Genomic DNA, 24,938 nt, shown 5'->3' on the forward strand with positions numbered 1-24,938 from the left:
ATAACTTTTGTATTAAAGTTAGGTATTTTTGTATCTAAGTTAAGAATGATGAATGCGTGAATAATGTTGATACAAGTAGGTATTGCGTTTGAGATTCACCTCTAACCTATTTGCAGTCAACACTGCCCACAACTAAACGTAACGTCAGCCGTCAAAGCAAAACGTCATTCATTTAAAAGTTTGCGCGTGTCGAAGACGGCTGGTTACAATAAAATAAATGTTTATACATTAATTAAACTCCGTATTAACTTTAAATAGTTCACCCGGCTGCCGATAAAAACTTTTAAATAGGAACTAGTTTAGTTTTTCAAAAGTTTAATTGAGTTCGACACGTGACTTTTAGGTTTATTTAGCGGTAGTAAACAAGTAAATTAATCATGTCTGGTGGCAATGTTTTGATGATCGGAAGCGGCGGGCGGGAGCATGCGTTGTGCTGGAAGCTTGCGGACTCGCCGTTTGTGCAGAAGATCTACTGCACACCTGGAAGTGTCGGTATTTCTACGACAGACAAAGTTGAGTGCGTGGAGCTCGATGTAAAGGATTATCCGGTAAGTTTCCATTAGAAATGGTTATTTATTGTTCGATGCGTGTTATAAAAAATAACTAAACTTATGTTTCTGCAAACAAGGGTATTTTTCGGTGTAGTTTGATGGGAAACAAATTAAATTTTAGAAATATCTGTACTCTGTAAAGTGTATGGTTTTATATTCGGGCACAATTAAGTATCGACTATGAATATTGGGCGATCTAGAGAGTGTTTCTTTCAGAAAATAATTGAAAATACTTCTAACCTTTATTAAAAATTGTAAGCATTTGGTACTTTCCATTAAACTTTAGTTTAGTTCCTAACCATGTTCACTATCAAAAAAGTTTTTTTTTATTATAGATCTGAATTATTTATGTACTTAAATATCTAAAGAAAAAATAAACATCAGAACATTTACCCATAAGGCTTAAAATTTTTATAACTTTTTTACAAACTTTTAATAACATCTTCCACTTGTTCATCTCTTATTTTATGAAGTTTTATTAGTAATTAAGGGTGGTCCTTTTATTTATAGATCTGTGAATTTCCAGTTGTTAATTCAGATGTATTATATAACTGTATACTTGCTTCTAAATGTACTTCAGTCAATTTAATTTGTATGCAGTTTTTAATGTATGTATTATAATAATTGTTTGTGTTTCAATAATCATATCTCAATAATTGAAGCTTTACATTAAATGTAGATGTTAGATTAAGTTTAGATTGTGTAGATTAGTGTCAAGAAACTATACACCTGTCCATACAAAATAATTACAGACCTTTAACTTTTCACAAAAAACTGAGGCATGAGATGTAATTATAGACAAACTTTGCATGTCTCCTAAGCGCAAATACCACAATTAAGTATAAAATTAAAGTAATTCCACATGAGTACTCTAATATTATAAACCAAAAATCAAAGCACATACTATTACTGAGCAACATTTCTCATTCATACAGTGAAATCATTTTATTACAGTTTTTTTGTTCCACATGCAATACAAAAACCCTTTTCTAAAAAGTATCGCACTTGTAGAGTGGGTCGTAATGCAATACGTATTTAAAGGTAAACAAAAAGTATCACAAAATTACTGGTGTTAAGGTTTTGTGCACACTTCTCCTTTTTTTGGAAGTCGACTAATAAAAAGTACAGATGTACAATGTGCGCAATAAACGTTTGTCTTATTGATGATGTTGACTCCTGGTCGACAAAGTTAGTAAGTTGTACGATAATGTCACCGTAATACTGTTTAAGTTCAATAAAAATATTTTGGGTTTATCTTAGTTTTCAGCCAGTTTATGGCTGTAAATAGATTGTTGGTAATCAAAAGCATACCAATATCCTGGCTTAAAGTAATATATGTAGCTATTATAGAATTTTCTGAAAAGGTTTAATAAACTTAGGTAGGCATTTTATTAAACTATGAAAACAAGTAGTGCTTTCTTTTAAAATCCAGGCACCATAAATTTCAGCTTTTAGTTTTTGTATACAACTGAAAATAAATCTATACTAATATTATAAAGCTGAAGAGTTTGTTTGTTTGTTTGTTTGAACGCGCTAATCTCAGGAACTACTGGTCCGATTTGAAAAATTCTTTCAGTGTTAGATAGTGCATTTGTCGAGGAAGGCTATAGGCTATATATTATCACGCTACGACCAATAGGAGCAGAGTAGCAATAAACAATGTTACAAAAACGGGGAAAATTTTGACCCATTCTATCGTATGTGACGCAAGCGAAGTTGCGCGGGTCAGCTAGTAAACCATAAGTGTAGCACCAACGGTAGCTTTCAATAACATTACATTACATTATGGTCAGACTAGAGGCCGCCCGCGACTTCTTCCGCGTGGAAGCCCTTCCCGTGTAAATCTCGATCCCTCGGGAACTCCGGGATTAAAAAGCCTATGTGTTATTCTTGGTCTTCAGCTACCTACATACCAAATTGCATCGTAATCGGTTCAGTAGTATTTGCGTCAAAAAGCTACAAACACACATACTCACAAACTCGTGTTTATGCCCAGGTAACTGGGCATTCGCCCCATGTAAAATACTGGTATTCAGCTGCAGTCGGTGATACTGGAAGCCGACTCCAACATAGTTGGAAGAAAGGCTAGGCTGATAGACAGAAGTTGACATTACATAAACTATCCACTATTGACGATAGCTTATAGAAACGGGCCGTAAGTTTATCTACCAAGAAAGTGACTATCTATAAAACTTGATTTGTACTGTCCCCAAGCTCGTATCGCCCGTTGATATGGAGTCGATGACCTTAGATACTATCACTCGTACGAAACGTGGAGCTAAGTCACAATCAGTTGGTTGCTAGTTGTATGAGAATGCCTACTGAAATGAATATGTTATCTTTAATGAGTGCAAGGTTTGGATATGTGATGCGTTCGACATTTATTTAGTAACTAGCTGACCCGCGCAACTTCGCTTGCGTAACATAAGAGAGAATGGGTCAAAATTTTCCCCGTTTTTGTAACATTTTTTTACTGGTACTCTGCTCCTATTGGTCGTAGCGTGATGATATATAGCCTATAGCCCTCCTCGATAAAAGGGCTATCTAACACTGAAAGATTTTTTTAAAATCAGACCAGTAGTTCCTGAGATTAGCGCATTTAAACAAACAAACAGACAAACAAACAAACAAACTCTTCAGCTTTATAACATAAGTATAGATACAATAGTTTAGTACTCGTAGGAATTTAAACCCGGTCTTCCTACAAGGTAGTGTTCTGAGTCTGAGAGTTTGTAAGGGTGGCTGAATGAAAGATACATTTTTCTAAAGAATTGGTGTCCCGAGGACTTTTACAAACATGCAAACAACGGATACAAAGTATAAGCACAGCCGAAACAATTATTTGTGGATCGCTAAATTCGTAGTGCGGGACTTGTTTTTTTTTTTTTAATTATTAAATGTCGGGATAATTTACTATTCGAATCGAATTTTTGATCAATTTACCTGTTTTTGGTACTTTTTCATGCTATTTGATCAAGAGATCGGTTGTATGTCAATGACTAAGATAAGTTGACCGATACGGCTTCAAGTTTAGTTTATGTAAAAGCGAATATTATCTCGTTGAGATACGGTTGTAATAGTTACTGCGTAGATCTAGTGGTAAACAATATTATAGTTATTCAATCGAATCATAGGTTAACAGCGATTCTTTATGAAGGTTGAAAGCGAAACAGATCAAATTCTATACCTTACTAGGTTTTACTCATGACTTCGCGTGGTTTGGGACTTAAGACCAAATTTCATGATCAAAAAATGTAACGATTGAAATATCGCGGGCCAATAACTGTACTGTAACAACTGAAAAATACTAGATAAAAAAATACTATGACGATTTCAAATACTCCTTAAAAGTTTATGAAATAAGACATAATTGACTTTGACTTTCAAACTGTTCTATTCCCAATTAAATAAGAGAATGTGATTTGTTCGATCGAGGTTGAACAACCGTGAAGCAACGTTGTGTGACAATTTAGTACATAAATAAATTAATTGAACTTCTTCATTGACACGCCAAAATGCTCGGAACTGAGACTGAGTTAAATGAAGTCATTGGCTTTCTGTATTAAATTTCAACAAATGCATACAATAATAATTATTGTATGCATGAGAGTGCCTTACTCTCTAAATTATTTAGAGAGTAAGGCACTCTCATTTTATATTCAGATCAGAATGTCTCCTCAAATTTACACAAATTTGTCATACATTTTTAATTTATCGCAAAAAATATGAGAGAACGAGAATTGTTGGTTTAATTTGTAGGATGTATTTGTACGTTCTAAAAAAAGTATCTGTGAAACTTATTGTCCGATTCCGCAACTCACACTTGTATAATAAATACGATTTGAAATACCAAAACAGGGCTAAGTTGTTTACACAAAAATCCTCGCATACGAACCTTCCATACAAAGAACCAAATTGTTTATAGATTTCAATAGGAGCTCGTGTTGCGATAACCTTTGGTACCTTTCGTATCGAGGGGTCCGGTACTTGGGGCAAGTTCACCCGTCAATTGTCACATTGCGTTGTGCAAACATGGCGTAATTCCATCCGCGGAGTAAGCAGATAGGAGACTGAGGCTGTTGATATATTGTAGTGCATTACTCATGTGGTGAACCACGTGGAAGTTCCACGTGTTGTTGCATGAGCTGCATCTTTGTCTTCTTCTATAGTTGTTTCGTTTAAGATTCTCTTATCTGTTATAGATTGGTTGATGATGCTATTAGGTTATCCAATATCCGTACTATACATGTAGCATGTTAATGTAGCTATACATGTAGTACGGAGATATTTGATGTTCCGCAATCAAATAAGGGTTCCTTTTTTTAATAGAAAATATACCCTTTAAGTGCTTAAATAGGGTATTTACGAATACAGCGGAACAGCAAGTCCGTCACTTTATTGACGATCTGCGATCACCAATATATGTTGCAGGGATATGCAATATATGTGTCAAGATACATTTAATAGTATTGTAATTATGTACATGTCTTTAACCCTTAAATCTCTTTTCTTTGCAGGCCACAGCAAAATGGTGCAAAGACCACGAAATCGACCTAGTAGTCATTGGTCCAGAAGACCCTCTGGCCAATGGTGTCGTCGATGGACTTGCGGCTTTCGGCATTCCTTGCTTCGGCCCCACCAAGGCTGGAGCCCAGATTGAAGCCAACAAGGACTGGTCTAAGGCTTTCATGGCCAAATACCAGATCCCTACAGCGAGATACAAGTCGTTCACTGATGCTGCTGCAGCTAAGGAGTTCATTAACACGTAAGTTTCATTTGACTTCTAAGTTTTTCTCGAAATTAGGGACGTTGAGTTGTAAAGCTTATTAAAATTTATAATCTGAATGTTCAGAAACGTTTAGCCCACTGTAGCGTCAAAAATACATTCAGATTTCATTCTGAAAATATATAATCTTAGGTAAGGAATATGTATCCTGGTTTTATCTGGATTTAACTAGATGAACTAACTCCTTTGTTGTCAAAGGAACAGCAAATATTCTTCATTTTGTATTTTCATCTATTCCCAGCTGATCAATTGGCTTACTTCTCCTTTCTTTCTTTTCTCTAACGAAAGACAGAGCTCATCAGTAATTCTTTACAAGACAGACATTTCTAATCAGTAATTTGCGCAGTGACCATTAGCTTTATCTTGCCACGAGCCATTCCACCTTAACTACCACTGACCTTTGACTACATGTGCTAGAACATTATGTTTACAATATCTTCTATCCTCGTTATGTAATCGAGATTAACCTGTGACGATGGATAGCCAGTGCTAATCGGTTTGAAAGTGATTGTTCTGGATTAGGAGAACGTGTTCTAACCTTTCGTTGTTTATGTTCTGTAGTGTTTAATTTGTCTAGGATGTTGATAAGATTGATAGATTATAAGTTACCCATCTTTGTTCTGAAATAATAGCAGAAAATTATTACTCTCAATGTGTTATGTAGTTAAGTATAAAATTTCTATGTCGAACTCTTTTAGCACTTCTTCGACTTTTATCCTGATATTCTTTTCACGACATGCCGAAAGCAAAATTTTGTTGCTGTCACTTTATTTGCATGTAAACGTATACTGTGATAAGTATGTGGTAAAGTTTATTCAATATTCATTTGAGTCTATATTTTTGAAATTGGTTCAGAAATTTTGGTATTTCCTGGCACAAGCAAACAAAGTTTATTTCAGAGACTTATTAACCAATAAGTCCAATACTTATCTAGTATTTAGTTGTCTCAATTTGCAAAATCGTTGCACAGTTTTCATCAGAAAGTGTTTTGATTGCACATCGTCGTGAGTCGATGTATGTCAATGTCGGTAGACATCGGTTTATTTTTATATTGTTTACGTGCACTTTACGTCCTTGTGATAGTGTCATCACTCATCTGATTTACGTATGTCTGCATGTTACTGAGAAATATGTTTGGACCAATGTTTAAATGAACAGATGTGTTTCACATCTTTCAGGGTATTTTTCTTTGTCAATCTTTTTTTATTCCGCCCCTGGGGACTATAAATGTCTTTAAAATGTCTAAAATAATGAGTAAGAAAACTTCCCCATAAAATGATTAAAATGGTGCTAGCTAACTGACCAAACCATAAGACTCGCCAAAAAACTGCTACCATGACGAAATTGTGACCAAATCCTTCACAATACTTTTCTTCTTTCTAGCGCTCCATTCCCAGCTCTGGTGGTGAAAGCCTCCGGCTTGGCCGCTGGTAAGGGTGTCGTAGTGGCTGCTTCCAAGGAGGAGGCCTGCCAGGCTGTGGACGACATCCTCACAGACTCCAAGTATGGATCCGCTGGAGAAACCGTCGTGATTGAAGAGCTACTGGAAGGTGATGAAGTTTCGGTATGTGTAACCTTAAACATACTATATCAGCCTAGCCTTTCTTCTCAACTATGTTGGAGGCGGTTTCCAGTCTCACCGGATACAGCTGAATATTAGTATTTTACATGGAGCGACAGCCTACCTGACCTCCACAACCCAGTTACCTGGGTTATAACACGATAACCCTTCGGTAAGACTGGTTGTCGGACTTTCAGAGATCGATCCATGCAGCTGTTGTTATAGTAATAGAGACTGAAAATAAATTTAACGCAGTACTATCCCACTGATGGGCAAGGGTCTCCTCATAATGACACAACAGCAAGGTCTTATGTCCACTACGATGACCAAATGCGGGTTGGGGACTTTGCATCTCTTCAAGAATGGTTATAATACTTGCCGGGAAATAAGAGTGACATTTACTAGCTATAATTAGTTATCTGTTAGTCATTTTTACTAATTAATGTCTGTTTGATAAGTGATGACGGTAGTATGTTTAGTCTCACGTATTTGTAAACACATGCACTATCATACCTTAGGATTACTCTTTCAAATATCAATGGGTCAAAAAAAAACTTTAACTTCTCACTGAATGCTGAACAACCTTCAAGGTAAATAAAAGTTGCAGTTTAATTATTAAAAAGACATACGACGATAACTATTAGGCAGGTTACTAGAGCCTACTGGAATGAAAAGGTTGGTTAAGTTTGACTTTGAAGCTTTGAACCAATTAATAATCTTACATTGTAAGTTTCAAGCTAGACTCATAAATTGTATCATTTTATTGCAATGTTCTGATTCTCATCAGAATTTATGTACCCTTCTAATGGTGGGGGTCGATGTCTGGTCTCATGCGTCATGCTCGTGAACAGTTACTACCCGGTTCTGTTATCTTAGACATTTTAATGTACAATAACTTTCGTATGGAACACAATCTGAGGTCAGGTTGTGACAATGTCTGAGTTTGTAGACTAAGCATAAACGTGCGTCATGGCACGTATACTTATAGCCTTTATTATAGAAGTATTTTCAACAATTTGTCTACATGTAGGTCTATAGGTTTATGTTAATCAACGTTTAGGTTAAAAGTAATGTCAGAGACAGGGAGGGAAAGCGTTCAGAAGGATCGCAGCCATAATAAGCCGGGAAAAAAGAAAAATAAAGTGTAATAAAAGGATCCTTAATAATCCTTATATATGTATAATAAAAGGTTACTAGGTGGAAAATTTGCGAGTTCCTGTTTGTGTTAGAACTACTCGTAAAAATATAGGTTTCTATAGGATGTTTCTCTTTCTTAAGTAACAGTTAATATCGTAAAGATACTATAGAAAAATAATACTAAAAAAGAGCCAAGCCTTCTCAAGTTTGTTTCTCCGGATCTTGTCATCGGAGGTCACGTAATAAATGCAGTTTTTTGTGCTTAAAACAGAAATAAACAACACCTTATCAATCACTTTCGCTTTGAAATTAAAGTCCAACGGTTTTGTACAAAAAGGAATTATATAAACACTGTTTTTTATTATGACACAACAGTCTTTGTGGTTCATGACTTTAGAGTTCAAATTCCTTTGTGATAAGTTTTTCTGTCACTAAATTTCTTTGACACTGAGGTCGGAAATTTAAAAATTGTTGAAAGCGTTAGGTATCTTGCCACCTGCTTCTTATTTATTACCTACTATGAATGTACATGTTTGACACACCTCTCTGTGCTAGCAATGTTCTTTCTTTCAATTTTCTATCCTCAAGGACAATGCAGTTTTTATCCAACCAAATATAATAGGGTAAATAGGATGATGTTTCTAAGAACATAATTAGCAGTTGTACTATGATAACTAGACAACTGATAAACATACTTATATAGTTCAAAATACATACTTAAATAAATAAATTTAACCCATTAATGTCCCACTGCTGGGCAAGGGTCTCCTCCCGTAATGAGAGAGGGGTTAGGCCTTGAGTCCACCACGCTGGCCAAGTGCGGGTTGGGGACTTTGCATGTCTTCAATTAATGTATTAAACAAATTTTAGGCATGCAAGGTTTCCTCACGATGTTTTCCTTCACCGTTGGAGCATGTGATAATTATTTCTAATACACACTTAACTTCGAAAAGTCATTGGTGTGTTGCCTCGGGTTCGAACCTGCGACCACTTGCGTGGGAGGTGTCAACTTATACCACTCGGCTATCACTGCTTATATAGAAAAAAATACAACCAGGCTCAGAAACTCAGAACAGATAGTTGCGCAATAAACGATGCGCAATAAAAAGATAGTCGTCCATTTCTTCCTTTCCTTGACTCTTGTCTTTATTTCAAACAGTATTATACGACAAAGTACATTAGCTGATACGTTATTAAAGTAATCGATACAAAACATCATATCATACCGCTGTAACGATATCGGCCCGGGGGTCAGCGAAGACATAATAATATATTTTTTCAACTCACTCCGGGAGTGTCGATAACGAATGATATAAGCAATTGTAATTAGTTGTTTTTATTGATATCGTTTGAATTGCGGAGAATAATAGTTGTTTGTTACGTTTAGAGGTCATGGAAATATTTAAGATGCTTGTTATAGGCCCCCACGCTGAGTAGAAATAAAAATACGTTATTGGACGATTTTACTATTAAAATGTAGACCTTTCGAGATAAAGGGTTTGTAGATATTGTCTCTGATTTATTTTCTATTCACTTTAATATATATATAATTATGATATTGAGGGAGTTAAACAGACCCTATGGTATAAATATATAAAACATTAAATGAGATTATATAACGATAGCTAAACCTAATACCCTCAGAAAAAGACAAAACAATTAAAAAGATATTAAAGTAGATCTATAGCTCTAAAATAAGAAAAGAATAGGAGTACAAATAACTACATAGATCCTAGATTTCTGTTCTTATTTATCTAAAGCAATTGGACTACCATATCATATCTGATGAGTTGATCACTCCCAGAAGACTTCAAACCAAAAAAACTACCAATAGGTGTCCACCTGGTTTTCTTGATCTCCACAAAATTATTCCAAAAATAACTATTTATTCTGTTTCCAGGTGCTGGCCTTCACAGACGGCGAGACCGTCTCCATGATGCCTCCAGCGCAAGACCACAAGCGCGTCGGTGATGGGGACACGGGCCCGAACACTGGGGGCATGGGAGCTTACTGCCCCTGCCCCCTCATCACTCCAGACCAGCTGCTGGATGTGAAGGAACAGGTGCTCCAGAGAGCGGTCGATGGATTGAAGGCTGAAGGCATTAAATATGTTGGTAAGTAGTCTAAGAAAGAGTGTAGCAGTCTTGGGTTAGATTGATTTTCGTTTTAGGCGATAAGAAGGTTAAGTTGAGTGTGTTCTAGTCACAATTCTGACGTTTTAGTGGTATAATGTGCTCCTTGATTGTTCCTGCTGTGAAGATCAGTGAGATATGTTTTCTCTAAGTTATTCCTATCTCGAGTTGTGGTTATTATGATGGTCACTGTGGTAATAAACAAAAATGTTTTAACCAGTACTGCGATCGACCCTTTTCAAAGAAACGATGAAGGCACTACACTTTTCTAGTTTTAACATACGAGCCAAAACACGAACATAACTATACGATGTTGAGAATTTGAATACCTCGACATGTATTTTCTATTATATGAAATCAGATACTATCTTTAACAAAAAAAAACTTAGATACGAATAAAATAGATATACCAATAAATTAAAAGATTCCTACACTTGAAATTCTTCTCAACATTGCATACACAAGATCCGATGACGCGAGTGACATAACCCTGTGTTATCAACTACGTAAAATACTTTTATACACCAATTTCTATACAATGAACTTATACGATACAATAACAGGCGTATCTTCGGAATATTCCTATGTACAATGGTCATAGGTTATCCGCGATACGGTGAGCGAATTTGGAACTTATAATCCTTAAGATAAGGTGCGTTATCCGTTTTGATGATTTGTACTTAAGATGAATGTGATAGCCTAGTTCTTAGTTAGTGAGGTTTGTCAAGGTAATAATTGCTATGAAAACCGATTTGTAATTGTACGTATGTTTAACGTACCTATTAGGAAAGGGGCCATACCATTGCTAATGGGACCGACTTTCCGTGGTCCATAAGAAAACGTATAGATCTACGTTTTGAAAATGGCTTAACCTAAGTAAAATAGTTTTTGATGTAGGGATTCGTATTAGGTCACTTTGCGTCGGAAAATAAAAGTAAGAACGGTAAATCTAGTAATTATTCAAAGATATCAAAAGATGAAAACGTTCTAAGTAGGTACTAAGCGGTCCTGTATGATAAGATGCATGGATGTGAATAAGGCAAGGGAAGTTTGTAAGGATCGTACCTCCAACTGGAGATCTTTGATCTACCTACCCCTATGGGACAAATGGTTTGATTTTATGTCTATGTAATACCTTTGGAGATCTAGACAATGCCTATGAATCTGCAAGTCGAAAATTCTTGAGATATTTTTTTCTTATTTTTAAAGACATCAAGAATTACTTGACAGTTTGGACTATGAATTGATATAGTGTTAAATGATCTTTAGTCAAAACTCCCGTATGATTATAACCCAGGAAACCGGAGCTTGTTAGCGAACAGTGAGCCCGCAATACGAGGTCATAGATAATACGATTATACATGAACCGTACAATAGCTTCTTTTAATTCCTGTATCTCTATCATATGTCTCTATCTATTTAATAAACTAGCATATACTCGTGACTTTGCGTGCAAGTATAACACGTGTCCATCCGAAATAAAACCAATAGTAAATGTGTATTATAGTTTTTAGCCTCGTATGATACTTTTAAGTCAACTATGGGTAAGCTATGATCAAACATAATGTTTGAAAAGTTGTTCCTCAGTTGTTCCAAAAATGCTCCTCTCGCCTTGGTTAACACTAGAGACGTCTACCGAACAATTTTGGAACTAATATTTTAAAACTAACTCTGATGTGATAACTTAAAAATATTGAAGACACAATAATTTTGAAATTGATACTTCTTTAAAAAACTTATATCTTTGAAACTAAGATATAATAAAATACCTATAATAATGTTATTTTAATCACCCCACGTCACGATCATATGTGCACACGTGACGGTTAGATAATAATTACTATTAATATATAACGACACAAATAACTATGGCGAAATTGGACCGCGATATGTCTACATACAGACAGACAAACATACAAATCATGACTGACGTCACGATTCAAACGGACCGTAGTATTACGTATACCACTGACATTCGACCCGCTATTGTTTATAACAACAAAATATAGATAATTTCATCTAAATTAACAATAAAATCACATGATAATGTACCCTGTTGTTATGAAGATAAGGTTCGTTTTTAATTGGATGTGTGAATAGCAATTGTTTTTTAGTATTGCGTTTTGTTTGTTTGCGCGTTTTGCAGTTGCTAAGCGTTCCGTTATAGATTGTTTTATCGTAAATTAATAGTTATTTTTAAAGTTATGAGCAATGATAGCTGACTGGTAGGTATAAGCACTTGCCTCCCACGTAAGTGGTCAAGGGTTTTAAAAGAAACAGAAACATAGAACGCGTCAACTTGTTTTAACGACAATGTTAATACCGTAATATAACCTTACACGACGGACCCCCGGTTTCTGAGGTACATTTAGCGGTAGTTTATGTATTCAATAGCGTTAAACTCATATAAAAAAACCCAGTTTGAATAGATAAACTACCGCTAAATGTGCCTTAAGAAGGACATGAGAGCTCTTTAAACGAGTTCCTGAAGGAATTTAACGTCTTCAACCCGCACTTGGTCAGCATAGTCGATTACATGGAAGGCTAACACTTCCCTCATTCCTTAAAGAAGACACTTGCTTTAATGTGGGACAGTAATATGTTGTATTGTAACACGTGTTACATCACATATACGTGAACTCACATGATATAGTCGCGTGATCTGATAAATTACATGATTTTTTATATTGTTTTCATTTAGGATCATGTAAAAACAAATGATAGTTGAATGGTATGATTGTTGAATATTGGTGAAGCGCGCAGTTTTGCGGGCACACACCTAAGCCACGCCTCTGACGTCTGACGCAAGAAATAAGACATTTATTGTTTAACAAAGTAGTAGTTCTAGATTATATAAGCTAAAACAATATGGCGATATCTGAATTGTATGAATTTCTTTATACTCTTTTTCTAGGGTTTGGTTTTAGACAATTTGTTCCTGGAACAAAGAGTTGGCAAGATTTTTGTTTTAAGGCCAAAGAACATGTAGTTTATCACTCATTGGACGTATAAATGAACTAGGTTTTGAAGTACACGACAAGTAAACGTTTTGAGTATGTTTGATTTACAAACAAGTCGCTACGAGGAAAATTAGATTAAATAGCATTAGTACTGCTGTCTCCTATCTTGCTGGCTATTGCGAAATCATATCGTTTTGTTTCCATTCTCTTCAGCTGGCCAAATAGCCCTAAATAGTATCGTTCTCTTTTCATTTCCTTCAGCAAAAAACACCTTGATAGCTCAATTTGCCTTTTAACTAATTCTTATTTAATATTAAATATTTATTATATCAATATCTTAATTCTCAGGTGTACTCTACGCCGGCATGATGGTGACCAAGTCAGGTCCCATGACCCTCGAGTTCAACTGCCGTTTCGGTGACCCTGAGACCCAGGTGCTCATGACTTTGATGGAGTCTGACCTCTACAAAGTTATGAAGGTATGTTATCTTATATTAAACGTACGTGTACGCTTTAGAACTGCATGTACGTTATAAGTGCGTTTGTGCGAAACAATTATTTGTGGATCTCACAAATAATTGTCCCGTGGGGGAATCGAACCCACGACTCCCCGACGCAATCGTAGCGGCGTTGCGACCTAAACCACTGCGCCACGGAGGCAGTCAAGTGATAGAAAAACTTGTTAAATCTAGTTCATGCCGTGCAACGTGTACGCTACACAGTAGCTGCAATATTATATTCTTTTCTATAGTAAAAAAACAGAAAGATAGTAATTACTATGCATGGTTGACCCCATACAATCCCATTTGGCAATTCAATTGCAAAACAATTTTAGCAATGTTCAGAAGATTCAGAAAAAGAGTTTTTTGATTCTTATTATTATTTATTTTTCGTAAATCTTGTGTAAGTAGTTTGGTTTTCACACTGTTCTAGGCTTGTGTGAACGGTACACTGAAACAAATGCAAGTCACATGGAACACGAAACTATCTGCTGTTGGTGTAGTCATCGCTTCTAAGGGATACCCTGAGACTTCCACTAAAGGATGTGTAATAAGCGGTAAGTTCACCTCTTTGATCACTGTCTACTAATTAGCTTCAAAACGAATTAATCTTATTTCAGGTAAACTTAATGTCTGAATATACTATGGAACATTGAAAGCTTAACTTTAAAATTATTTGACTGACACGTTCATACTTGAGAAAGTATTTATATAAGTTTGTTTGTAGTATACAAATAAATTAATTTATATAAATACTATAACAAAAGGAAACATTAGATACATAATATTTTGCAAAGAATATTTTATGTGTTTTGTTTAGGCAAGTTAACGTGAACTCGCGTTTATAAATGCGCTTAAACCAAGCCTGTTTAAATTCTATTTCTGTACCATATACTGAACTAAAACATTTTTGTTCCTAGGACTCTCCCAAGTGCAATCCACGCCGGGCATGGTGGTATTCCACAGCGGCGTATCTCGCGGCGCGAACGGCACACTAGTGACGTGGGGCGGGCGCGTGCTGCTGGTGGCGGCGCGCGCGGGCTCGCTGCGGGCGGCGGCGGCGGCGGCCACGGCGGCCGCGGCGCTCGTCGACTTCCCCGGGGCTCACTACAGGAAGGACATCGCTTATAGAGCTTTCACCAAGTATGTATAGTGTTTTATTATATGGGTGATTATTTTGGGCTGTTTTGTGTTGTATTGTTCGAGAATAATGTTATATTGGGTACGTTTCCTTGTATGTACAAAAGAAGTTCCTGAGAAATTGTTAGTCCAAGAGACACTGCATGACTTTATTGATTCGTTATTTAATGGGAATTTTAAACAATGATGTAAAGATAGACTGTCTTAACATCTAATTAAATCTTAATATAATGGAAACAGTGAAAAACATGAAAATAATATACGTAAGTAAACCTTCATCAAAAATAGCATTCCCTAGCCGTAAAATAGTTCCATTTAAGATTTTCATAGCCACTTAATGACGATATGGATTAGGTTGTCCACCATTCGTTTTACAAGAAATTCTATGCTTTAGATCGTTTAAAAAACAATTCAAATAAATAGGCATTTTAAGAATAAAACCTCATTAATTTTGTTTCAGCATGTAACCGGTTGAAAATGGGTTAATACATACAATACATACATACATTTTTAATACATTCCACTAATGGATATTTTTACATTTGTCTTAGCTCGCATTTATGAGGACATATAATATAACAGTAAGAATCATACGCATAATCATTTTGTATGAGTTTTAAATGCTTTTGTTTAATAAACGCTTTTTTTTTGTATTGTTTTGTTTTTATTACTGCATCCCTTTGCACTTTTCATTTGGTATGTTATTTTTTTTGAGATATCATGTGGTTTAATCATATTTGTATTTTTTTTTAACGCAGTTTTGAGATTTAGGAAGTCTTAATACGCACGGATTTTTTTTTAAATGTTTGATAACTAATTTGCATTATAAGTTGCGTACTTTGAATTTGTTGAAAAGCTTTGTGAACAACACATTTTGAAATCATTTCACATTAAAATAATGTTAGTTGGTCTTAAAAATACTGACATAATCATTTATGCAAGATAGTACACGTAAAATATGAGTATTTGAGCTGAAAGCTAAGCAACTCTCACATTAACCATAATTAACTTTATACATCATTTAATCATATTTGTTTGCTCAAACTGTGGTATTTAAAAACATTTAAATCCGGTGCTAACGACACCTACATTTTCACGTCGAGCCTGCAAGCACCTACAATAGCACACTTCATTTCTACTACAACACTACTAAAATTGTCCATAGTTAAACGGAAACGATCCAACCCACACAGACGTAGTTTCGAGATATTTAACTTTAAAGTTCAGATCGTATTCCGTCATTGATTCTCCACTTTAAATTTGGGGACTAACTCAGGACTATAACTTCATGGTGGGTTTGAATTTTACTTGGATTGTTTTCTTGATATTAAAATTTTAACTTCAAGGAGTGTTTTAATAGTGTGGGTTGGATCCTTTCCGTTTAACTATGGCCAATTGATCACCATGACTTCAATGAAAAGAAAATCAAAACAGCAAATATCACTAACAAAATACCTTCTATCACTCAGAATCAACGGCCTTTCCTACCTACAATCTGGTGTGGACATCGACGCGGCCGCGACCCTCGTCCGTCAGATCGAGCCCATAGCTACTGCGACACATAGACGCGGAGTACTAGGACGTCTGGGCTGCTACAGCGGGTTATTCCAACTGTCGGCCATGGACCCCAGTCTGAAGGACCCGGTGCTGGTCCAGGGTACTGATGGTGTTGGGACTAAGCTTAAGGTAAGATAAACCCTTAAACCTATTTGTCCGGCTTGCCAAAAGACTATATCAGCTTAAACTATTTTGAAAACATCGATTTATTTCTTTCTTATAATATGATTAACCATTTTCTTAAGAGCGTATAACCGTAACCTAACCGTACGTGTACGATCCTTGCGTACGTACTTGGTATATCAAATTTTTACTCTAAATGCGTCATAATAGACCCTATTACTAAAATCAAATGCTTGGCTCGATTTTTTTTATTAAAAACCCGTTGTCCATTCGTACTTAACTAGTATAAAAACAAAAATTTTAGGGCCTATCCGGAATTCGCAGCCCTAACGGCAGTCACGCATACATATATACAATCACACCTTTTTCCCATAATGGTAGACAGATATCAAAGAACGCCACTTGATACAATCCTTGTAAACTTCCCATGCCTCATTTAAATCCATACATCTTTACATGCTGCAGTCAATCACTACTACAGAGTAAGTCATATTAAAAAACCACATACTTTACATCCCTTTTCTATTCCAGATAGCAGAAATAATGCACAAATACGACACATTAGGCCAGGACTTAGTAGCGATGTGTGTGAACGATATTCTGTGTGCGGGCGCGGAGCCCTTCGCCTTCCTGGATTATATGGCGTGTGGCCGGCTCCAGGTGGATGTCGCTACTACCATTGTTAAAGGCATTGCTGATGCTTGTCTGCTATCTGGCTGTGCTTTGTTAGGTGAGCAACTTTTTATGAAGTTTTTTAGTATTTATTTATTTCGATGCGATATTGTGAGTGTGACGTTTGTGTTTTTATGAAGTTAAGACGTTTAGAAATTAGTATTAAGACAGGATTGAGAGAAAGTGATGTGTAAATGGCTTTGTATGAAGTGATTCAAGATAAAATTTAAGTAGAAAGCTAATTTGACTATTCTATAGATATTAAAACTATAGATCAATAAGTTTTACGCCATTTTGGAGTCATGTAATTTTCAGATTGTAAACATCGTCGCTTTGATCAGACATCTCAATTAATAGTCTCTTATAATGAACAAAATTAGCCAGATGCTTTCGGTAAAGATTAAGAAATAATACCAGTCAAAATTCATAACTCCTATAGAACTAGACCACTACATGGCTGCGACATCGTATCATCTAAAGCGCTTAGCTATGAATCTTGTATTGTTGTGTGACGTCGTTTATGTGATTCGTCGACGCCACGCAGTATTATAGCTTTGACCTTAATTTGACCTTTCTCTAACATCATATTTGTTATCTAGGCGGTGAAACAGCGGAAATGCCATCAATGTACGACATCGGCAAGTACGACCTGGCGGGGTTCGCGGTGGGCGTGGTGGACAACCACAAGCAGCTGCCGCGCGCCGCGCACATCCGCGCCGGCGACGTGGTGCTGGCGCTGCCGTCCTCCGGCGTGCACAGCAACGGGTACAGCCTCGTGCAGAAGATCATGCTGGAGACTGGACACAGGTGATGGGACACTGATGTCATAGGGGCCTTTCTGTGATAAGTAGTCGTATTTAATTTAGTAACGTAAAAAAGGGCAGTGTCGTTAAACAGTGCTATCACCATAGCACCAGGCTGTAAGTCACCACATATAAATTTATTCCACTCGCGTTGTAATATCTTTTACGCTTCCTCTATTACCATGTTAAATTAACGAGAATCAGTAAAAGCCGAGCAAAATACTACATTATCAACCTTTACACGAGGAGGTAGTCTACGTTTCGGTCTTATGTGGTGGGAGGTGAGAGGTATCTTATCTCGGTCTGACAACCTTAAGTGGATGGCTGAAGTTTTATCACACTTTATGATAATTATTGCTATCCACAATATAAAATGAGGAATGCCTAATAAACAGGTTTATAAAAATCACTAAAACAACTCATTTAAAAACAAATGAAAATATCCACAAAATACTCAACATGCACTTGTCCCACAGATACACAGAAAAAGCAGCATTCACTACAACAAACAAATCGTACGGTGAAGAGTTCCTAGCTCCCACCGGCATCTACGTGCGGGAACTGCTCCCCGCTATCAAGAAGGACTTGATCAAGGGTCTAGCGCACATCACTGGTGGTGGCCTGCTGGAGAACATACCCAGGATCCTGCCGCCTGGCATCAGGGTGAAGCTTGATGCTACTAAGTTCAGTATCAAACCTGTGTTCGGATGGTTGCAAGCTAAAGGTAAGTGACAAAACTTTTGTGTATTTTTGTAGGATTTTCTTCTTAAAGGTAAAAATAACTCGTCTTGTTTAAAAGTAAAAATCACTCTCTTTTAAGCCGAAGTTTTAAAATAAAGGAACTTTTTACTTTAAGGTGCAAGACAATAATCTTAAAATCTTCGAAAATAACACCAGTAGAAAACGCATTTTCTAGCCCGTGCCCGTAAATAAGTTGCTAACTTTAATTCAATCGATCTTAACGGGTCGTCAGAAAAACAATATAAAGAATACTAATTTGAGCCTTAAGGTGTCAAAAATGGTACCAAAAATCGTAAACATTCCTTAGAGTGCTTCTTACCTTATATCTTTTATTTCTCAGGTGTAGTATCAGACTTCGAGATGCTCCGCACATTCAACTGCGGTGTCGGCATGGTGGTGATCGTGGACCCGGTGTGCTTGAACGAGCTGCTGGCTACCGTTGATGGGGAGATCGCTGTTGTCGGTGTGGTAGAGAACATTGGCAAGGAAGGTCCGTATCTGTTTTACTCTCTAAAACTTATTGGTAGAAATTCTTAAAGTTGTTTTCTTTATTTTTACAACGGCTAAGATTATAAAAATCATGATTAAAATTCCAACCCAGATTGTCGTGATATTTAGCGAGCTAGTTAAGTTTTTTTTTTAAAGCAATGGTTAACAAAGTAGGGAGCGGGCATAACATCTAAGTTGAAAAATAATATTTAATGCTTCTCATCAGATCATTACTATTTTTTAAATAGGTCTCATCATGGAGTAGTGGCTAAAACAACGTCTGAATAATTGTAGCACTTTCATACATTTAGGTGTCAAATGGATGAACATCTGATATGACAGTAAACAAGTTCTAATGTAAATCACAAGTCTTCGAATATAAGACTTTTGCGATACAAGACCCTAAAAATGTATCCTACATATCTTGTTGTACTGGTTTTAGAGCTTTGACAATTTCTTATATTATGTTTGTTTTGTAGGTGGTCACCAAGTGGTAGTGGACAACTTCAAGGAAGCGATGCACCCGCTGACATCTCCGTACGTGAGCGGCGACCGCACGTCTCCGCAGAAGTCTCTGTCGTACAAGGACAGTGGCGTCGACATCGAGGCCGGGGACTCGCTCGTGTCTCTCATCAAACCACTCGCTAGGTTCGTGAAGAATTTTTTACATTAGTTGTAGTAGTTACTCAGATAGCTACTGTAGTATATTTCTCGAATCTGTTTTTGCCTGGGATGAAAAGATTTTTATCTAGATAAAAAAATATTATAACATGAATCTTAGTTAACTAGCAGCACATACATGGACGTGCAGTCTCTTTGTTAGTTTCATGCATTAAACCCAAATGATGCAACCTAATTAATCTGGGGTTTCAAATGTCCTATTGTATTATTTATATGATTATTGATTTTATATGCTATTTCACAGGTCCACATCCCGCTCAGGAGTGCTCGGCGGTCTTGGAGGTTTCGGCGGATGCTTCCAATTGAAGGCTGTTGAACAAGATTACAAGGTAAGACTTAGGACTTCTTCCCTCGAGTGATTAGTTCGATGAATGTATGAGCAGCATGGGGTTAAAAGCGACACGAAGTACATATTATATATAATGTTGTTGCCGACTTTTTGTAACCTATACGTCACACGATTTCGTTTGATTTCCATTGACAGAGTTGCACCACTGATACACACTAGTTACAACAAATTCAAATTATGTTTATTTGCAGAAAATATAAGAGGTGGTTTACAAAATAAATTAGTTGGTATCACATTTTTTGTCATGAAGCTGACATTATTTCGTGTTTACGTGCAATTGAAACTGCTTTGACCTTCGTTATATCTACGCCCGCCCTTACCGTGACAGCTAAGCAACTAGCATATGCGCCATATACTAATAGCATATGCTCATACAGTGAAACTTAATCCTACATACTACTCTATTGTCCCCAGGACCCAGTACTAGTCCTAGCAGCCGACGGAGTAGGCACAAAACTCAAAATAGCTCAAAAGATCAACCAGCACAGCAGCATCGGCATCGACCTGGTGGCGATGTGCGTGAACGACATACTATGTAACGGCGCGGCGCCGCTCACGTTCCTGGACTACTTCGCGTGCGGCGCGCTCGACGTCAGCGTGGCCAGGAATGTTGTGTCCGGGGTGGCGGAGGGGTGCAGGCAGTCTTCTGCTGCACTTATTGGTATGTACTTTTGTACTTTGTTTTATGGTATAATGTTGATGCTAGGTTAGTTTTAAGATGTAGTGATATTCGCCTGTCATTTAACGTAATTAATCAGATATATGCGATATTAGAATTAAGGGGTCACCAAATACAGATCGGTGGATCTAAAATGCGTGAAAAATCAAGAATTCACATGCGAGCCAACCAAGTGTTATTGTTATCGTTGTGTTTATCGTTATTGTTCTTTGGTATACTTTTCCGACCGCCAACTGCACTAATGAGTTGGTGAATATATCGAATTTAGCATACTATGGTGTATCTTAATAAATCTGCAATTACCCTATTGATCATTCATTCATAGACAAATCAGGCTATTTTGTACACTATTACATTTTCGTAAAAACTTTTACTTCATCGTACAATGTTCAATACATACAACGTTTATTAAAGTTTGACGTCTACTCATAATGTATTTATTTGTTAGGCGGTGAGACAGCTGAGATGCCTGGTATGTACGACCCGGGTGTATACGACATCGCTGGCTTTGCGCTTGGAGTTGTAGAACGATCGCACATTCTGCCCAAGATTAATGATATTGCGGTAAGTTATACTAAAAATAATATCATAATAGCCAATATATTTCTGGTTATTTAAGCTAAGATGGATGACGAATAACACACATGAACAAGTGAGGGCTGACCATTTTCTTACTAGCTTTTATCATAAGGATCTGCACCCCCTTCGCGAGTTTTGAGTAGATTCAGTAATTGTAACAACTATTATAGTATCAAATATTCGAACTAAATTAATGAGCGATTTGACTATAACTTGTCCAATAAACCACTAACGTGGTTGATTACTGCTACTTGACTTCAACTCTCTTTCTAAGAAAATATTCTATACTAAATTTGTGTCTTTTGCGTTAGGTTGGTGACATTATAATCGGTATGCCGTCCAACGGTGTGCACAGCAACGGTTTCAGTTTGATCCACAAACTTATGAAGAAGATGGGACTTACACTCAACGACAAAGCGCCTTTCAGCAAAGAAGGATTAACATTAGGTGAGATTACTAGTTTAATCAGATTGTTCGAAACTTTAAAGTCATATATGATAGTATCCAAACTTCGTTACGTGATTTGTATTTTGAAGCATATAGTGTTATTTATGAACGTTAAGCACGTATACATACGTATACGCTTTCCCAACAATATTTGATGTATCCTATGAGTATAGTATAAATAGCTTGATCGGATGTAATGAGAAAAAACTTTACTAAGCACACTATAATATTACAAATCAATATTGATTACTTAAACAACTTAAACCTTTATCTTTAGTGGCAATATTCCAAAACACAAACACTAACAACTTCATTAAAATTCCAGGCGAAGAGCTAATCAAGCCGACCCGTATCTACGTAAAGGCGGTCCTGCCCGCGCTGCGCGAGGGTCGCGTGAAGGCAGTAGCTCACATCACTGGCGGGGGGCTCATGGAGAACATCCCGCGAGTCATTCCTGATGCAGTGCGCGCTCGGCTCAATGCGCACTGGTGGCATGTGCACCCTGTATGTATATCTCATATACCTCCATATACATGACATTATTCAGAAAATTAGACATAGAGAAGCGCCATTGTCACCATCAAACTGTTAAGCAGTTTGGCGATTTTTGCGAAAATTTAAACTTTATTATTGAAATTGAATAAACGATAATACAAATTGTATACTGTAAAATACTATGATTCACAACGGGTCATAAGCGTGGTGATAATTTAAGGGATACGAATTACGATACTTTATTTGTAACCCGTAAAACAACTTGCATCGGTTGCGAGCAGAGTAATTGAAGTAGGGTCAGGGTCTCAGGTCTTTATGATTTTCGCAATAATTATAGGGCTAAGTAAGAAAATCAAGCCATTCACAGAAGGCAGGGATTTCGCAAAGGGTAAACAAAGTCTGATACTAGGGTCCAATCACTGGAACCAGGACAAAGTACAGAATTCCCATAATATAGGAATTCAAGTTAGAGTGCATTAAATTTCGTATTGCTGATTTTACTTAACAATAACATAAAATACAGGTATTCTCATGGATCGCCGATGCTGGTTCAGTGAAAGACGAGGAGATGTTGAGAACATTCAACTGCGGTATTGGTATGGTGCTCATCGTGTCACCTGAAGACCAAGCTCAAGTGAGTACAATTCGTACTGAGAAGTTATTTCCCAATTCGTATGTCTTTTTTGCAAACTACTTATCTTATTTTAAGCAAGTAGTGAAAGGAAAGAGCTATTTTTAATACTTGTTTAAACTACATTACTTTTTAACACTATAAGACCCCTTTACTCTTATAAATACTTTTATTTAGCGACATTGTCATCTTTCTGATACTTTACAAAATATTGTCCAATTATTGTGTTGCATGTAACCATTCGTTTCTCGTCTGCAAGCATCACATGTTCTTGTTCTATATAAATAAATTCATATTAATTCTTCCACTGTACATTTATAGGTAATGAACATAACTCGTTCGTTCGGCGCGATGGTGATCGGTAGCATCCAGGCGCGTCCGGCGGCGGGCCCGCGGGTCGTGGTCGACAACTTCGCCTCCGCCATGGACTTCACTAGGAGAATGCCTCTCATGCCTAAGAAGAAGGTACATTTTTAATTAAATTAACCCCTTCGCGTTTACTGATACTTACGTATTTTGGTGTACGTGTATGTTTCGCTTGCATTGGGTGTTAGCATTTTGATAATCAGAAAGGGATAGGTTTATTTCAGTAGATACAATTAGCTTTCCATGTAACCTGTTTTATAGTGGCTACTACACAATCCAATTTTTGATTAGAATGAGAAGACTTTTATTATTAAAAGCCGCCGTAAATCTGAAATATTCGATTTCTGCTAAATCGGATAGGTTGACTAGAGATTGTATTCTCTCTCAATATATTTTTAGTAACTTCCTATCCATAAAACTGTCTTCAATATAATATATTTTGTTCCCAGGTGGCAGTGCTGGTGTCGGGCAACGGCAGCAACCTGCAGGCGCTGGTGGACACGACGCGCGACGTGTCGCAGTGCATGTGCGCCGACGTGGCGCTCGTCGTCGCCAACAAGCGGGACGCCTATGCCCTGCAGCGGGCCGACAAGGCCGGGATACCTTCTGTTGTATGTATACTTTTAATACACGTCACCTATGGCGTAACTATACCTTTCGAGACCCGTGGTTAATTCATCGGATGGGCCCCCTTCCCCAAATACAATAAAGCTGAAATGAAAATTAGAAGTAGGGATTCTCCTCTTATCGGGAGCTCGTCCCGCTGGGGCTCCTTGTCATTTTGGCGACTTGCCACCCTGTAGTTACGCTACTGCACATCACAATGTAGTTAGACGATACGCTGAGGCTCGCTCCACACATATGTATTTGATTCAACATGAATCGGCCCAGCCGTTCGGTAAAATCGAACTTTAGTCTTTACTTGATGTTCCCTTAAATAACAACCAAATTGTGACAATCGGACCCGAAGAAACTACCCGATTGGCATAAGTTAAAGCCTAATGTAGTGCTTATTACGGATCGGAATCAAATTGACTAACTTGATCGACTCAAGCTAAACAACACTTGCTTCAATATTAACACTGTGCTATTTTATTAACAGGTGTTCAACCACAAAGACTACGCGAGTCGCGAGGAGTTCGACCGCGCCGTATCAGAAGTATTGGAAGCACACAAGATTGACATCGTGTGTCTAGCTGGATACATGAGGATTCTCTCCGCTGAGTTTGTTAAAAAGTACGTACACTTCATCATTGCACTAACAAATCAACATAATATTATTTCCTTTTATTTTTATTATTATTATATTTTAATAAAATTCTTAATGTGGTTAATAATATTGTCTGTTTGTTGACAGATGGCACGGTAGGTTGCTGAACATCCACCCATCCTTGTTGCCACGACACCCAGGACTTAACGCTCAGAAACAGTGCCTCGACGCCGGAGACCGGGAAAGTGGCTGCACTGTACACTTTGTTGACGTTAGTATTCATTTTTAGTAATCTAATTAAATTTTAAATGAAATTTTCTTGTCACGTATTTCAACCGACAACTTAGAA

General features: G+C 37.0%; 1 protein-coding gene across 2 annotated transcripts in view; it reads left to right on the plus strand.

The window, feature by feature from the left end:
• Positions 1 to 160: 160 nt before the first annotated feature.
• Gart (trifunctional purine biosynthetic protein adenosine-3 Gart) overlaps positions 161 to 24,938 on the plus strand; it is a 26,693-nt gene continuing 1,915 nt past the window's right edge. Inside the window, exons 1-23 of one of the 2 annotated variants that reach the window (XM_076121363.1) lie at positions 162 to 548; positions 5,069 to 5,316; positions 6,721 to 6,901; positions 9,936 to 10,149; positions 13,476 to 13,606; positions 14,061 to 14,184; positions 14,548 to 14,770; positions 16,237 to 16,453; positions 16,979 to 17,177; positions 17,719 to 17,926; positions 18,399 to 18,646; positions 19,004 to 19,153; positions 19,632 to 19,800; positions 20,078 to 20,162; positions 20,597 to 20,843; positions 21,310 to 21,425; positions 21,752 to 21,887; positions 22,213 to 22,391; positions 22,906 to 23,016; positions 23,335 to 23,478; positions 23,829 to 23,990; positions 24,482 to 24,615; positions 24,737 to 24,860. In XM_076121363.1, the coding sequence (XP_075977478.1) occupies positions 378 to 548; positions 5,069 to 5,316; positions 6,721 to 6,901; positions 9,936 to 10,149; positions 13,476 to 13,606; positions 14,061 to 14,184; positions 14,548 to 14,770; positions 16,237 to 16,453; positions 16,979 to 17,177; positions 17,719 to 17,926; positions 18,399 to 18,646; positions 19,004 to 19,153; positions 19,632 to 19,800; positions 20,078 to 20,162; positions 20,597 to 20,843; positions 21,310 to 21,425; positions 21,752 to 21,887; positions 22,213 to 22,391; positions 22,906 to 23,016; positions 23,335 to 23,478; positions 23,829 to 23,990; positions 24,482 to 24,615; positions 24,737 to 24,860 (3,921 nt within the window). In that variant the 5' untranslated portion in view covers positions 162 to 377. Of the gene's footprint in view, positions 549 to 5,068; positions 5,317 to 6,720; positions 6,902 to 9,935; positions 10,150 to 13,475; positions 13,607 to 14,060; positions 14,185 to 14,547; positions 14,771 to 15,227; positions 15,421 to 16,236; positions 16,454 to 16,978; positions 17,178 to 17,718; positions 17,927 to 18,398; positions 18,647 to 19,003; positions 19,154 to 19,631; positions 19,801 to 20,077; positions 20,163 to 20,596; positions 20,844 to 21,309; positions 21,426 to 21,751; positions 21,888 to 22,212; positions 22,392 to 22,905; positions 23,017 to 23,334; positions 23,479 to 23,828; positions 23,991 to 24,481; positions 24,616 to 24,736; positions 24,861 to 24,938 lie in introns of those variants that run through there. The other variant, XM_076121364.1, reaches the window with a different exon arrangement.

The sequence above is a fragment of the Anticarsia gemmatalis genome, chromosome 13, assembly GCF_050436995.1.
Source record: "Anticarsia gemmatalis isolate Benzon Research Colony breed Stoneville strain chromosome 13, ilAntGemm2 primary, whole genome shotgun sequence".
Classification (NCBI taxonomy): Eukaryota; Metazoa; Arthropoda; class Insecta; order Lepidoptera; family Erebidae; genus Anticarsia; species Anticarsia gemmatalis.